This window comes from Camelus ferus, chromosome 31 (assembly GCF_009834535.1).
Source record: "Camelus ferus isolate YT-003-E chromosome 31, BCGSAC_Cfer_1.0, whole genome shotgun sequence".
In the NCBI taxonomy this organism is placed as follows: Eukaryota; Metazoa; Chordata; class Mammalia; order Artiodactyla; family Camelidae; genus Camelus; species Camelus ferus.
In genome coordinates this window covers 16,732,607-16,746,003 of record NC_045726.1, presented here as the reverse complement: position 1 = coordinate 16,746,003, position 13,397 = coordinate 16,732,607, and the positions used below count along the sequence as shown (strand labels likewise).

General features: G+C 50.9%; 1 protein-coding gene across 4 annotated transcripts in view; it reads right to left on the bottom strand.

Moving 5' to 3' along the window:
* The window catches only part of ROR2 (receptor tyrosine kinase like orphan receptor 2), a 212,987-nt gene that overhangs the window by 37,673 nt on the left and 161,917 nt on the right, over positions 1–13,397 (bottom strand). For 3 of the 4 annotated variants that reach the window (XR_004316424.1, XM_032471033.1, XM_032471034.1), the window contains exon 2: positions 5,414–5,491. Coding sequence is in view for 3 of the 4 variants with exons in the window: in XM_032471033.1 (XP_032326924.1) it covers positions 5,414–5,491 (78 nt within the window). In the remaining variant the exon portion in view is untranslated. Of the gene's footprint in view, positions 1–5,413; positions 5,492–10,385; positions 10,456–13,397 lie in introns of those variants that run through there. The other variant, XM_032471035.1, reaches the window with a different exon arrangement.

Here is a 13,397-nt window from a genome sequence, read left to right as displayed (position 1 = left end):
TCAGAGCCCAGAAACCCATGTTAGTTCTGTCCAGAGGAAGGGGAGCCACATTTTAGGCCTTCTACTCACTGCCTGGGGGAGCCCCAGGTTTCCATGACCAGCCAGGGGACAAGAAGGGAGGTGTAGGGACCCAGGTCCACAGCTCAAGCCTGGACCCAGTTCCCAGCCAGACTTAATGCTAACTGTATCTGCAGCTGGGATGCTGTTTTCAAGTTTACCCATCAGCCTTGGGGACTCTCACTCTCCAGTAAACTCCAGGAGACAATCACACACACACCCAGGAGGCCCAGAATAAACCAGAAACACACCCAGCGTCTATGCAAATTGATTCCTGCATCGGACCTGACTCGAGACCCAGCGCCCAGTAATCAGACAGCAGGCATCGTCTCCAAGCCAGCACGGTGACCTCTGCTGATCGCTTTGTTTCCTCTGTCCCAGGAAATTTTAGTTCGGCCACCGGCATGTCACAAATAGCAGGGGACAGCCTGGTGAGGAAGGCATCGATTCCTGCCCTATCGTTTAGAATGCCCTTGAGATCGCCTCTAATTGCAACACAGCCTCAAGAGGGGAGAGCCAGGAATTCCCCTTCTGGTTTCGGGGGTGGAGGGGAGTGGCCCTTCTCCTAAGACAGGAGACACAAGCAAGCGGGTCTGTTTTTGGCGGCCACAGGAGGAGCGAGACCAGCACCGCCCGCCCGGGCTCCCAGCAACGGTCCTCTTCCCACAGACATTCCAAAGTAGTGATTTTACAAAATCCGAGATGTTACATGTGCATTTAAAATACAGCCTTGGAACAAAAGAGCAAATGGTTTCTAGGCCAAATGCACCCTTTTGTAAGTGTAATAAAATAGTGTGTCTAATGTAGCAAAGAATACAAAAATTCTATTCAGTATCACTATAGCCGGAGTCCCAAGGCCGACTTCAGTCCTCAGGATGACAGTGCTTTGGCATATGAAACTTCAGGCCAGCTTTTCAGCTGTAAATCACAGTGTCCTTTGAATGCATTTTCTTCTTCTATGCAGGCTTTTTTTTTTTTTTTTTTTTTTTTTGCTCTGGGATCTCTCTCCCTTTCTCAATACCAACCACCAATTCTATGTTAAGTGCTCCGTCCTGGCCCAGGGCATCTGAACCCAAATGCTTTCTACTCTTGAAACTAACTTCTCAGATCCCGTTTTGCTCAGTAACAGACTGGCCTGCTGGCCATTTTCGCCTGCCTGTGATTTTACAGACGCGTAGGCATTATAAATGGGAACTGGATTAAAGAAACAGCTCCTACAGTCCATTCAGCTATTATTACTATTTATATGTGATTTAAGCCAAATGTGGGCAAACAGTAACACCCCCTGAAGCTCTTCAAACAAAAAAGTGCAAGGAAAAGTAAGTCTGGCACTGCCAGGCCAGTTCCTTCCGTCACGGAGAGGAGGAGGAGGAGGAGGAGGAGGCCGGGGAAGCACAGAGGGACAGTGGAGTGAGTCCTCTTTTGTGCAGAAGTCATAACCCACAAGGAAGTAAAATCGTACTGCAGGGCCAGAGAACTGAGTGGCTAGGGAGTAACTGAGGCCCCTGGGTCTCCCTGAGGCTCCCTGAGGCCCGTACAGAGCATCCTGTCCCTGAGGGACTGCTGAGGTCTCGGTGCCTGGAAACTGACGGACACGCTGACAAGCGTAATCGTGATGATGACAAAAGACCTCAGCGTCCGGCCACTACCTCCTAGGCAAGTGCCAGGAGCCAAGCCCTTCCACCCTCGGGTGGCTGGGGGTGAGACGGGGCCCAGAGCACCCCCCTGACCCCAAAAGGATGGTGACGTGCCACCCAGTCCGGGTCTGTCTTCCTGCCAAGCCGAGCACAGAGCCCGGCACTCACCACACTACGCGACCCCACCCTGCCACCGCGGGAAATGGACCCCGCTTGCCGTGGATCTCCGCTTCCTTTAGTACTGCCTCTGTGCATGCGTGCACACGCTCACATACACGCATGGGTGGGTGCACACACATACGCACAGCTGCTTGACTGGTTAACTTCTGCATTTGGTGTTTCTGTGCCCCGGAGAGGTCCAAGGCAAGCTTCCAAACTCCAACTGAAACTCCCCCCTGCACTGCACTGCACACACACAGACATGCACGTGGGTTTTGTGGTGGTTGTTTTGTTTTATTTGTAATTGAAGTCTAGTTGATTTACAATGTTGTGTTAGTTTCTGGTATACAGCATAGTGATTCAATTTGTGTGTGTGTATATATATATATTCTTTTTCATTATAGGTTATTCCAAGCTTGAATAGAGTTCCCTGTGCTGTACAGTAGGACCTGGCTTATCTATTCTGTATATACAAGTTTGTATCTGCTAATCCCAAACTCCTAATTTATCCCTCCCTCCATTTCCCCTTTGGTAACCAGAAGTTTGTTTTCTATCTCTGTGAGTCTCCTTCTGTTTTGTAAGTAACTTTTTTTAGATTCCACATATAAGTGATATCATATGATATTTGTCTTTCTCTGTCTGATTTATTTCACTTAGTATGATCATCTCTAGGTCCAACCACGTTGCGGCAAATGTCATTGTTTCATTTCTTTTTCATGGCTGAGTACTATTCCACTGTATGTATATCACATCTTCTTTATCCAGTCATCTCTCGATGGACATTTAGGTTGCTTCCATGTCCTGGCTATTGTAAATAGTGGTGCTATGAACACTGGGGTGCATATGCCTTTTCAAATTAAGAGTTTTCTCTGGGTGTATGCCTCGGATCATTTGGTAACTCTATTTTTAGTTTTTTAGAGGGTTTTAACACAATCACAAGGAGGTTAACAGTCACAAGACAATCAAATTCCAACTAAGCAGAGGACATAAGAAAGCATCCTGTTCTGGGCTTGAGAAGTTACTCCAAGCCCAAACAGGAGGTCAAAGAATCCCGCCTAAGGCACTGAAGCTAATGTTTGGAGCTTGTGGCTAGATGGGAATAAAATCTCTATGACCATTCAGCCCACGGTCATTTCAGCCACTTGATCAGCAAATGCATCTTCCATCCAAGTGAACTGTGAGTCCTGCAGCTGCTTCTGCCTCCCTGAGGGCAGCTGTGAACATCTGGCTTAGAGAACAGTGGTAGCCGGTACAGTGGTCTCATCCTGCTCTCGGCCCCTGCAGACCCGCAGCCCAGGCTGACAAGGAGGCCCCTGCTCTGCCGGGGTCGCAGGGGAGAGGTCTGCACATCTAAACATGGCACCACAGCACGTTTTCCCAAGGGAATATGAGCATCTGCAGAATGACTGCAGGCTGGATTTGAGGCTGTCGCAGTGGTGTGTCCACTTCTGCTCCCCTGGCCACGCCTCCCTCCTAATGGCCCTCCCAGTCCCTCTCCATCATCCTCCAGAAATGAAAGATCTTACAGGGAGTAAATCAGGTGACACCACGTCCCAGGTCTTTCCAGGGCAGAGGGAGGCGCTTACGATGAAACAGAGCTTTCTCCTGCCACCTAGAGAGCCGTGAACGCTCCCCTAGGGCTGCCTGACAGAACTTCCTGGGACGATGGAATGTTCCAGATCTCTGCTGCCCATAGTGCTGGCTTCTCGTCACAGGTGGCCACTGAGCACTTGAGATATAGCTAGTAAGACCAAGGACCTGGATTCTTAACTTCACTTAATTTTAACCAACGTAAATTTAAAGACCTACACGTGGCTGATGGCCATGGGACTAGACCTGATGACCTCTAGCCTCGGCCACCCCAGCCCAGGAGCTGCCACCTTCCCTCAGCCACCCCACGGCAGCGAGTCCTCTTGGCCTCGGGGTCTTTGCCCAGGCCTCCACCTTGACCCCAGACACAACCTCCTCCCACCCTCTCTTAGCGAGTATCAGCTCCCCAGATCCCAGGGTCACATCCTGTCCCCAAACCAAGACACTTCTTCCTTTCCTCCCAGCTGCCCGCGACCTCATCCCTCCCTTCAGGCTACTCACCGGAACTCCCAGTTTCATAACTTGAGCGTTTTCCCTTAGGAAGCCGAATCCCCGGCCAAGTAGACGCTAACATGCAGGGACCACACACTTGTTGGATCCCCAGTGTGTGTGCCGGGTCCGGAGGGGCAGTCAGGAAAGACGTGTGGCCGCCTGGACTGCGGGCGCAGTCATGCTGGTGAGAAATGACTTCAGAACCCAACCATCACAAACCATCTTTTTCCTAAGAAATGTTTCCAGAGGGCCCAGCGTCGTACACAAGCTTCTGGAGCCAGGCCTTGGCTGCCATGGGGACAGGCTCTCCCGTCCAGGCAGCCTGGCTGCGGGGGGTCCATGGGAGCAAGCTGACTTGTGCATTTACTGCATAGCATACTGCAGAGGAAAATCCTCTGGGAGCCTCCACTCACCAGGCACAACCAACAGCAGGTAGATCCACCCACCCTTGATGCAAACGACTATTCTGAGGCCAGAGGGGAGCTTCAGCTCCCTGTGGGACCTCAAGAGGCCCTTTCGGGACACAGGGGGACATCTGGCCATCTTGGCCGAGACTGGTGGATTTGAGTCATCGCTGCTCAGTCCCCAGAAGACCTGGCCTTGGACACGTGGCAGTGAACACACTCCTGGGAGGGCATGTGGACTCTCAACATGCAGGGGCTAAGAAACTATTGTGGATTTCGGGGCTCTGAATCATGCTTCAAAATCAAAATACAGTGCCTGTTCTGATAGATAATTGTTATACACTGAATTGTGCTGCGTCCCCACCCCATTCACGTGTGGAAGCCCTGACCCCGGGTGAGGTCAGGAGCTGGAGCCTTTGGGAAGTAATTAGGGTAAGATGAGGTCATGAGGGTGGGGCCCCCAGGAAGGGATCTGTGTCTTTTTAAGACTGGAAGAGACCAGAGCTCGCTCGCTCTCTGTCCAATAGAGGACACAGCGAGATTGCACTGCAGATGGAGACAGAGGATAAAGCCAAAAAAAGCCCCATTTCCTCAAATAACAGGGCGGCATCACAGGAAACGGGATCTGCTGACTCTACAACTCTAAGATGCCTAAGAAGTACGCCAGGTGAGCAGTGACCTGACAATGACCTCTGGGAAATGCTGGAGGGACAAGACAAAGGACCTGCTCTTTGGTGACCCAGTGGAGAAGAACCACCTGCCCACCTGAGATGTCCACCCAGTCTGGACAACTACATCTCGAGAATAACCCAGAAGACAGCCGCTTGTCAGCAGGAGACTTCGTGGCCAAGCCAGGAGTCCAGCTCCCAAGGCTCCGCTCAGGCGCACGGAGCTGCCCCAGAGCCCTTCCCTCCCTCCAGTGGATCAACGGGGCAGCGCTGGACCATGGGGCACCCCAGCCATCAGTTTCGGCAGGCCGAGCCTTGAGAGGATTGGCACGGGGAGCCCCTCGACTTGGTACTCTCAGAAAGCACCTTCCAACACGTGCATTCTAAGAGCACGGTCACCGTTTACCTTTCAGAGTGGGAATAGGGCCGTCATGTCCGTCCAGCTGTCCCAGGGGGTCACTGGGGTCCGGAACCTCCGCTTGCCCTGGGGTAAAAAACAAACACACACATCAGTGAGATTTCCCTTCCTGGCCTTGGCTTTGCCTCTCGTGCAAAGACCACGGTGTTTGAGCAAAGCTGCCCACTGTGTATAGAAAACCTAGAGGGACTGGGCATCTCGGTCACTTCCAAAGGGCTTCTGTAGCACCAGATCCGAGAGAACAGCAAAAGTGACTTTGGTACTTATCCCAAGAATGGCAAATCTTGGCTCATCCCAGGACGCAGGTGCTTTGCAGCATGTCTGGAGGAAGCAAACGTGTGGCTTGAAGCCCTCGGCTTCATCCAGGGAGGGAGAGAGAGATGGTGACACGGGCTGGCAAAATGAAACGCTCCTGGGGCCAGAGTCAGCAGAGTGCCCTCCAGATAGAAGCCCCTGGTAATTCTGAATAAATTCAGAATTGGAGCGTTTCTTCAGCAGCTCATTCCCTTCCAGGCCGGCCCACGGGCAGCCAGCAGCCAAGGATGAATTTACTCTTAACTATAAGGACAGAAGTTTCCCATCTTTATGGAAATCGCAACCCTACCCGTCACAGGCTGTGTCAGCAGGAGCAGCCATCCCCAGAGTCATAAACACCGAGGGCAAGAACAGCTCTGGTCTGCTCAGGTGGAAACACAGCACAAAGTCATGGGCCCCCCGTTCCGGAATGCCGGGGGAAGGATGGGCGGGTGACAGATGACCCAGAAGCCGTGTGGGGCCTCCCACAGACCCTTCTCCGTATGCCAGCGTGGTGTTCTTTCAAAACTTTCACCCGGTATCCTTGGCCTTGACTGGGTCCCCGTGGTTGGAGGTAGGGGGCGGGGGTAGAAATGGGGAGTCAGGGGTGACTGACGGCACATCTGGATGGATCTGGATTTACAGCATCCAAGTCGGTTTACTGCATCCAAGTCTATCCAAGAGTGGGACACACTGACAGTGCAGGGACGCAGCTTAGAGAGAAGGAAATCCCGACCCACGCTGCAGCGTGGGCGAAACCTGAAGACATTACGCTGAGGGGAACATCAGACGCAGAAAAACAAATACCACACGATTCAGGAGCTCCCCAGAACAGTCAGCTTCACAGACGGACAGTAGGATGGTGGGTGACAGTGGGCTGGGGGGAGGGAGAATGAGGAATTCATGTTCAGTAGGGCCAGAGCTTCATTTTGGGAAGAGGAGGAAGTTCTGGGTGTGCAACAATGTGAATGTATTTGACGCAACTGACTCGTGCACTTGAAAAATGGGTAAGATGACAAATTTTATGTTCGGTGTATTTACTAGTTTTTTTTTTAAATTTATTAAGGGTAGTTTATAATTCAATATTGGGTCATGCCACTTGTCTCTCTTAAATGAGGCACAAGCACGAACAAATCACGCAGGCACCTCAAAAGCCCTCTTAAGACGAAGCCTTGCTCAGAAAAGCTGAGGTCTAGAAGCGGAATCCAAGTGGTTTTCAGACAGAACCAGGCACACGAGATTCTTCAGAGTATTTAGCTACACACACCACTGGCCGGTTGACGCTTAAGGGCACCCGTGTGTCTAAGCTGATCCTCTCTACACCGCTGGTTCCTGAATGACAGGACACGGGAGGTGACAATGTCAGCTTACAGCGCCCTCAGAATTCAGCCCCAGTTCCCAAGCAGCCGACAGGGGCGACTGCTTCTGATGGGCTCATCACAGCCAGTTATGGGAGATTCCTCCTTTCTATCACTTCTGGTCCAAACTTACCCACCTGTCAGAAGCCAGGTTCCCGTGCCATCTCTCATAAAACATCCCTGGTGAACCCCTCAGAAGCAGCATCCTTCCTCTCTACAGCCAGCCCCCCAGAATTGCACACCTCTCCTGCGGCAATCCCACCGAGCCCTGAACTGATACTGCATTTATTTTAACGTTCCTCAGTGGCCTGTGAACAGCTGGAGGACATCCGGTGCTGCGTCTCCAGAGAGGACCAGAGGGCCTGGCACTGAAACCGAGACAGGACCCCAGGGCTGTTACGGGACAGAGACGGCACAAGCCAGGCGGGCCGGGCCATCAACGCCGTTCAGCCTGGGTTTGACGTTTTCAACTGGCATGTCACACACACCGTCACTCAGCACTGTTTAAATGTAGGGCGACCACAGGAAATCAAACACACTTGTACTGTATACACACATCTGAAGAGGCATAAAAATTATTAACCGCTTAGAAATTGACAAATGGTGTGAAACAGTCAAATAAATACACACCCCGAAGAAAAATAAGCACTATTTGCCCGATCCCACTGTGGAAAAGATTCCTGAGTCCTCCGAGGCAGACTGCAGTTTGGGAGCGTTAGGCATCTTCCTGTGCATCCGCGTCAGGTCGTGAACAAGCAAGCTCTTTGCAGGAGAAGAGTCGGAGTTGAACTAAATGCTTCTGTCGACTCGTAAGCCGCAGTCACCCCCATATAGACGTGCAAAGTCACTGCTGACATTAGAAATGCTCCCTGAATACGCTGTGCTCATCAGTACGGAGGCCGGGGTGTGACTGTCCCCTTCCTTCAGCCTTAAGCGTTACTCTAGGTAATTTAGCTTGGCTATTTGAGCAAGAGAGTGTCGTCTACATATTTGGAAAAATGGGTACGTTTCCAGCAGTCCAGCAGGCTCATAGCAGGGACCCCAAGCTTTGGGACTTAGACATGAACGAGTGCAGAGGCTGAGAGACAGCCCCTTCCCCCTGCAAGTCGAAACCTGCGAATACATTCACGACATCCAATCGCCAAGGTCCCTAGGACGGACGCCACACGTTTCAGCAAAACTAGGTCCTGTTGTTGCTTCCTGAGAAATAAGGCACCATTTACTTCCTGGAGCTCATGGCTGTCTCTCAAGACGCTGCACCTCCTGAAATTAATGAGCAAAATGTAACAGGGGAAAATGCAAACCTGGGGACAAAGTGAGAACACAAGAGATTTCAGCACGGTTTCTCCTGGCCCTAAAAGGGCCACGAACAATCCAGAAGAAAAAGTGAAACAAACACGAAACAGAACCAACAGGAACTGCCACGCACACGTCAGAATGTCCCTCCTAGTTGTCTGCAATTACATAGGTGATTCACACGCCCTCTCTTATTTTTCAACATCTCTACAATGAGTAAGCATCAAATTTTTGATTGACATAATTCAGATGCCATACAATTGAGCACTTGAAAGTGCTGTGGGTTTGGGTACATTCACAAGGTTCTAAATCCACAGTATTTCATCTCCCCCAAAACACACCCTGTTCCTGTCGGAAGTCTCCCCAGTCCCACCTCCCTCAGACCCTGTGACCACTAACCTGCTTTCTGTCTCTATGGATTCACCTGTTTGGGACATTTTTTATATAAATGGAATCATATAATATGTGACCTTTGGATCAAACATCAATTTTGTTAGATTTTTTAAAATTTCACACCCTGAAAGGAAAACAGGGAGAAAGCTGGGGAGAAGCACACTGCATTATGTGATGAGCAAAGGTCACCAGATGCTAATTCAGCACATCAGACCACTGCCCGGCCCTGGGGCAGGGGGCTCCGGCTGCCCAAGGAGACAGGATGCGGCGGGGGCGGGGGGGGGGGGGCGCACACAAGGGAGACATGGCGGGCGACGACTAAAGGATGCAAGAGAGAGCGAGCTCCTGAGAAGCTAGAGCGACCAGGATTACTGATCCAAAACTGCCATGGTTTAGCAGCTGAAAGGCTCACTTGGGGAGAGACCGGCTCATGTCCGCATTCCTGCTGCAGAAAGACATGGCTCGTGGCAAAGACCAAGGAAGATTCCACCGCCGTGAGTTTAGGGGCCACCGAAATGAACGCAGCGTCAGGAACTCTGCCTTGCCCCCGACTAGCGCGTTCTTCTGCAGGTCGCCAGGGCCTCTAATCCACATGCCCCACCCCATCCGCGCCCCACCTCGGCGCTCGCTGCCAGGCCAGGTCACCCAGGCTGCTCCGAGGCGGTGTGCGCCCCTAACGTATCCCACGCGGCTGCCCTGAGAGAATCTTTACACCCGCGCCCACCTGGGTGGGGCTGGTACCCGCACCCTCGCGGGCTGCCTGGAGATGGGGAGGACCTGAAGGGAGGAGAGGTTTCGGGAAGACCTGGCTGCCCTCACTCCTCAGGCCTTTACTATCTTCTTCCAAAAGCAACGATACAGCTCAGAGCAAATCACACGTCCTTCATTTGGGTTAAAGTACTGACAGCTTTGCTTTTTTTTTTTTTTTTTTTTCAAAACTGTTGTGGCTTTTCTAGTTCTTTCTTTCCTGTATAAATTTTATCTTTTTTGAACATTTTGGGGGGGAGTAATTAGGTTTATTTATTTGTTTTTTTTGTTTATTTAATGGAGGTACTGGGAATTCAACCCAGGACCTCATGCATGTTAGGCACACACTCTACCACTGAGCTGTACCCTCCCCGCCAACAGCTTTGCTTCTAACGCCGCACGCATCTGCCGAGAGCGTGAACCGACGACACTCTCGCTCTCTCCACTGGATGTGGGTGATTGTCTCTGTAAACACACATACACACATACACACACACACACACACACACACACACACGATGCAGAGACAGCGGAGAACTCAAACCTTCAATAGCAACAATCGGGTCATGGTGATTTATTAGCTTCCTTACTAGATTTTTTTGATATTTATAGAGAGGAAAACATTTTACTCAAAACAAAAATGTAAGTGTGGTTGGTTGCAATGCAAATGATACGTTAACTGCATAGTTTGATCCATCTCACAATTTCACTTTAAAGCCTAGAGACTAACTACAAATGCGGTAACCAGGGTGGGATCCTAGAATAGAAAAGAGGTACCAGGGAAAGGCTAAAGAAAGACATGAACAGTGTGGATTTTGGTAAAGAATAACGTACCGATGTTGGCACCTTCGCGGTGATAAATTCGTACTTACGTAAGATTGAACCCGAACAGGAAACGGAGTGGGGTGTATTTGGAACCTCCACCATCTTCACTTTTCTACAAATCTCAAACTATTCTGAAGTAGAAAGCTTACTGAGTAACAGTCACACATTCTGCCCCCTTAGCCAAGCCCTTAACCAAGGCTCACGAGTAAAGAATTATAGGAAAGATCCATCTCCAAACAGCCTTGCTGGGTGGGTGCTGACCACGTGAACAGAAAACCACCCAGACACACGGGATCCGATGTAGATTCTTCAAAGACTCGACAGCCTGCCAGAGAATGCACAGAAATAAAATCCCTTTGGAGAATGTCGGGTTTCGAGCTGAATTTCACGTTCATTGTCACAGCATGGGTGACATCAGCGCCTAAGCTGGTACGGAGCGTGTATGTGGAGCAGCACTGATCAGCGTCCTGTATATTCAGGGCCGAATGACAGGATGAAAGGACGCACTGTTGATGCCAACGGGCTTGTTAAGAAGTCAGGGTTTCCCACAGCCGTGCCGAAGCCAGGGGTGGACGCCGTCTCCCAAAGCGTGCAAATTCTGAGTAATCAGAAACCGTGACCCAGTCAAACAAGATGTTCTGCAGACCTTCCCTCAACATGGGTCTCGAATTTGACATCTTGATTTAAGGCATCGATAAGATAAAAAGAAATTTACATCCGCAAAGTACGAGTGGGTCTGCTCTGATTTCCAGGCTCCTTCTCCAGGATTAAAATGCAACTCTTTCGTTAAGAGCAGAGACAGTATTAAGAGAGAATTTACTAATGAAGTTCAACCCATGCCCTTGGATTTGAGTCCAACGTGCGACTCTGCTTTTGATCTGTTTCTCCTAAAAATGTTTTGTGATTCAGACTGTTGATCCATTCAGCTCTACCTGCTGATCTGAAGCAGTACCTTTGTCGTGACTTAATTAGACGCAGTCACTGGCATATTTGGACCACTTCAAAGCAGCCTCCTTTTCATTCACCAGAGCTTGGCATTCTTGGATTTGGTCGCCCTTAACGAAGGTCTAATTTCCAAAATATGAGAAAGAACAACAGTCAGGGCACATGGGAGAAAAGACCACAGCCTGGACGAGCGAGCTTGCAGCTGGCCAGGAGCCTCCAGAAAGACGGGCGTGGATTTTCTGACAAGCTGGGCTGCGTGAAGACTCAGCACATCCACTAGCAACTGGAAACGTCTGCCACGTGTCACCGAGCCCACCAACATGTCAAATCAAAAACATCCGTGATGCTGGAAATGCAGCAGTTAAGGAGAACAAGGAGTCGCAGGAAAGGAGCAGAGTAGAAAGCCCTGAAAGGGGAGTCCATTAGCCTGGGAACTGGGCCAGAGGAAGTATGTCGATAGTAAAGCGACTTGATGATGTTTCTGGGAACACGCTTAGGACAACGTTGCACCGGGCGCCTTAACTGCCAGAGAGAAAGCCACACAGCGTCCATTCAACGTGGGCTGCTAGCCCCCAACTGGCAGCAGCCCTCTCAGTTTGTAACTCTTCATTTCATTGTTTCTGACTTTGAGTTGAGTAAACATTAGCCTCTGGTTCTACCTTCCTGACCCAACTCTGCTCTGGAAATAGGACGTAAAAGCCAGCGACCAGAAAATGGAGTCACTCGTGTCTCTCACCAAGGTAAACTTCGCTTTGATTCCACGTCTGCCGCAAAGATATCAAACCCCAGGTGAGTCCAGGCCCAGGCCCATCTCCCTGCAATATTGCCTTCGTAACGCCTTTTCTACCCGCCTCCATCACTGACAGCCCTCAGAGCCCCCAGCAAAGGCCCCGGTGTCAGGGGCCGAGTGAAGAGTTGGCTGAAGGTGGAGTGAGGCCACTCAGGAGGCTGAATTGGGGCCTTTCATCGACCTTCTCTCTTTCCCAGCGCCTACAGCCCCTGGCTTGGTGGAGGGGGCCCAGGCAGAGCGGGGAGGCTGAGAGCCCCCATCCACAACAGATGCGCTGGGGGGGGGGAGGGGCGAGACCCGACACCCGTCACTGTGACGCGAGCCCTGGGGCCTGATTCCATGGTTGGGCCCACTTGTTACTGCAGCAAAACTAGCAGAAGAGGAGCGAGCTGAAGCACTGGGTGGGCACTCTGAGCTCATGCAGTTTCCACTTGGCTTCACAGAAGAGTCTTTGGAGTATCAGTTACTCCCATGCATGCAGGAATCACTTTTTCACTTTGAATCTCTGGAAGGTTTTTAATTAAAGGTAAGGAGGGAGAAGATACTTTTTAAAAACCAACCCTTATAAGAAAAAACAAGTGTGTGTTGTCCCATGATGATGCTGCAAGTTACTTTCTGTTTGTTTATGGGAGAGTTTTTAAATCATCAGCTGCAGCAGCCTTGGAAGTCAGGGTTGACTGGAGAAATCTTAGGGTGGAGTGAACGACGTCCAGAGGGAAGGGGTTCAGAAGGTTTGCGGCGGCCTCTCTCAACCAGGAACCTATGTGACCAGACGTTGGGCTCACTCCCAGAGCAGGTCGACCAGCTGGCATATTTGAAAGCTGAAGAGCTGTTGAGTTTGCGGGAACATGCAAAGATACACATCTGTTATCATCAAAGATGGCGACACTGGTTTGGTTCAGTTTTTTAAAGGGGCAGCTTCCACAACAGTTCTGGAGGCCGGAAATCCAAGACCGAAGGGTTGGCAGGCTTGTGTCTCCAGCAGCCTCTCTCCTCAGCCAGGTTCTCGCTGTGTCCCCACGCTGTCCTCCCTCGGCGAGGAGACACCCGTCACAGTGCACTGGGGCCCACCCGAGTGCCCGCAGCTTCCTTACTTCCACAAAGACGCTGTCTCCAAAGCAGGTCACGTTCTGAGATACTGGGGGTCTGGACTCTATTAAGTCTATTTTAGGGGGACTTGATTCAGCCCATAAGAGGCGGTGTTACTTACCTTCAAAGCTTCTTTACAGTGAACGCTGATCTGAACCTGACTTTTGCACCTGCGAGGAGCAGGCTGACAGAGACAGAGCTAAGCCTCGATGAGAAAGAATGAACGAGGGATCCA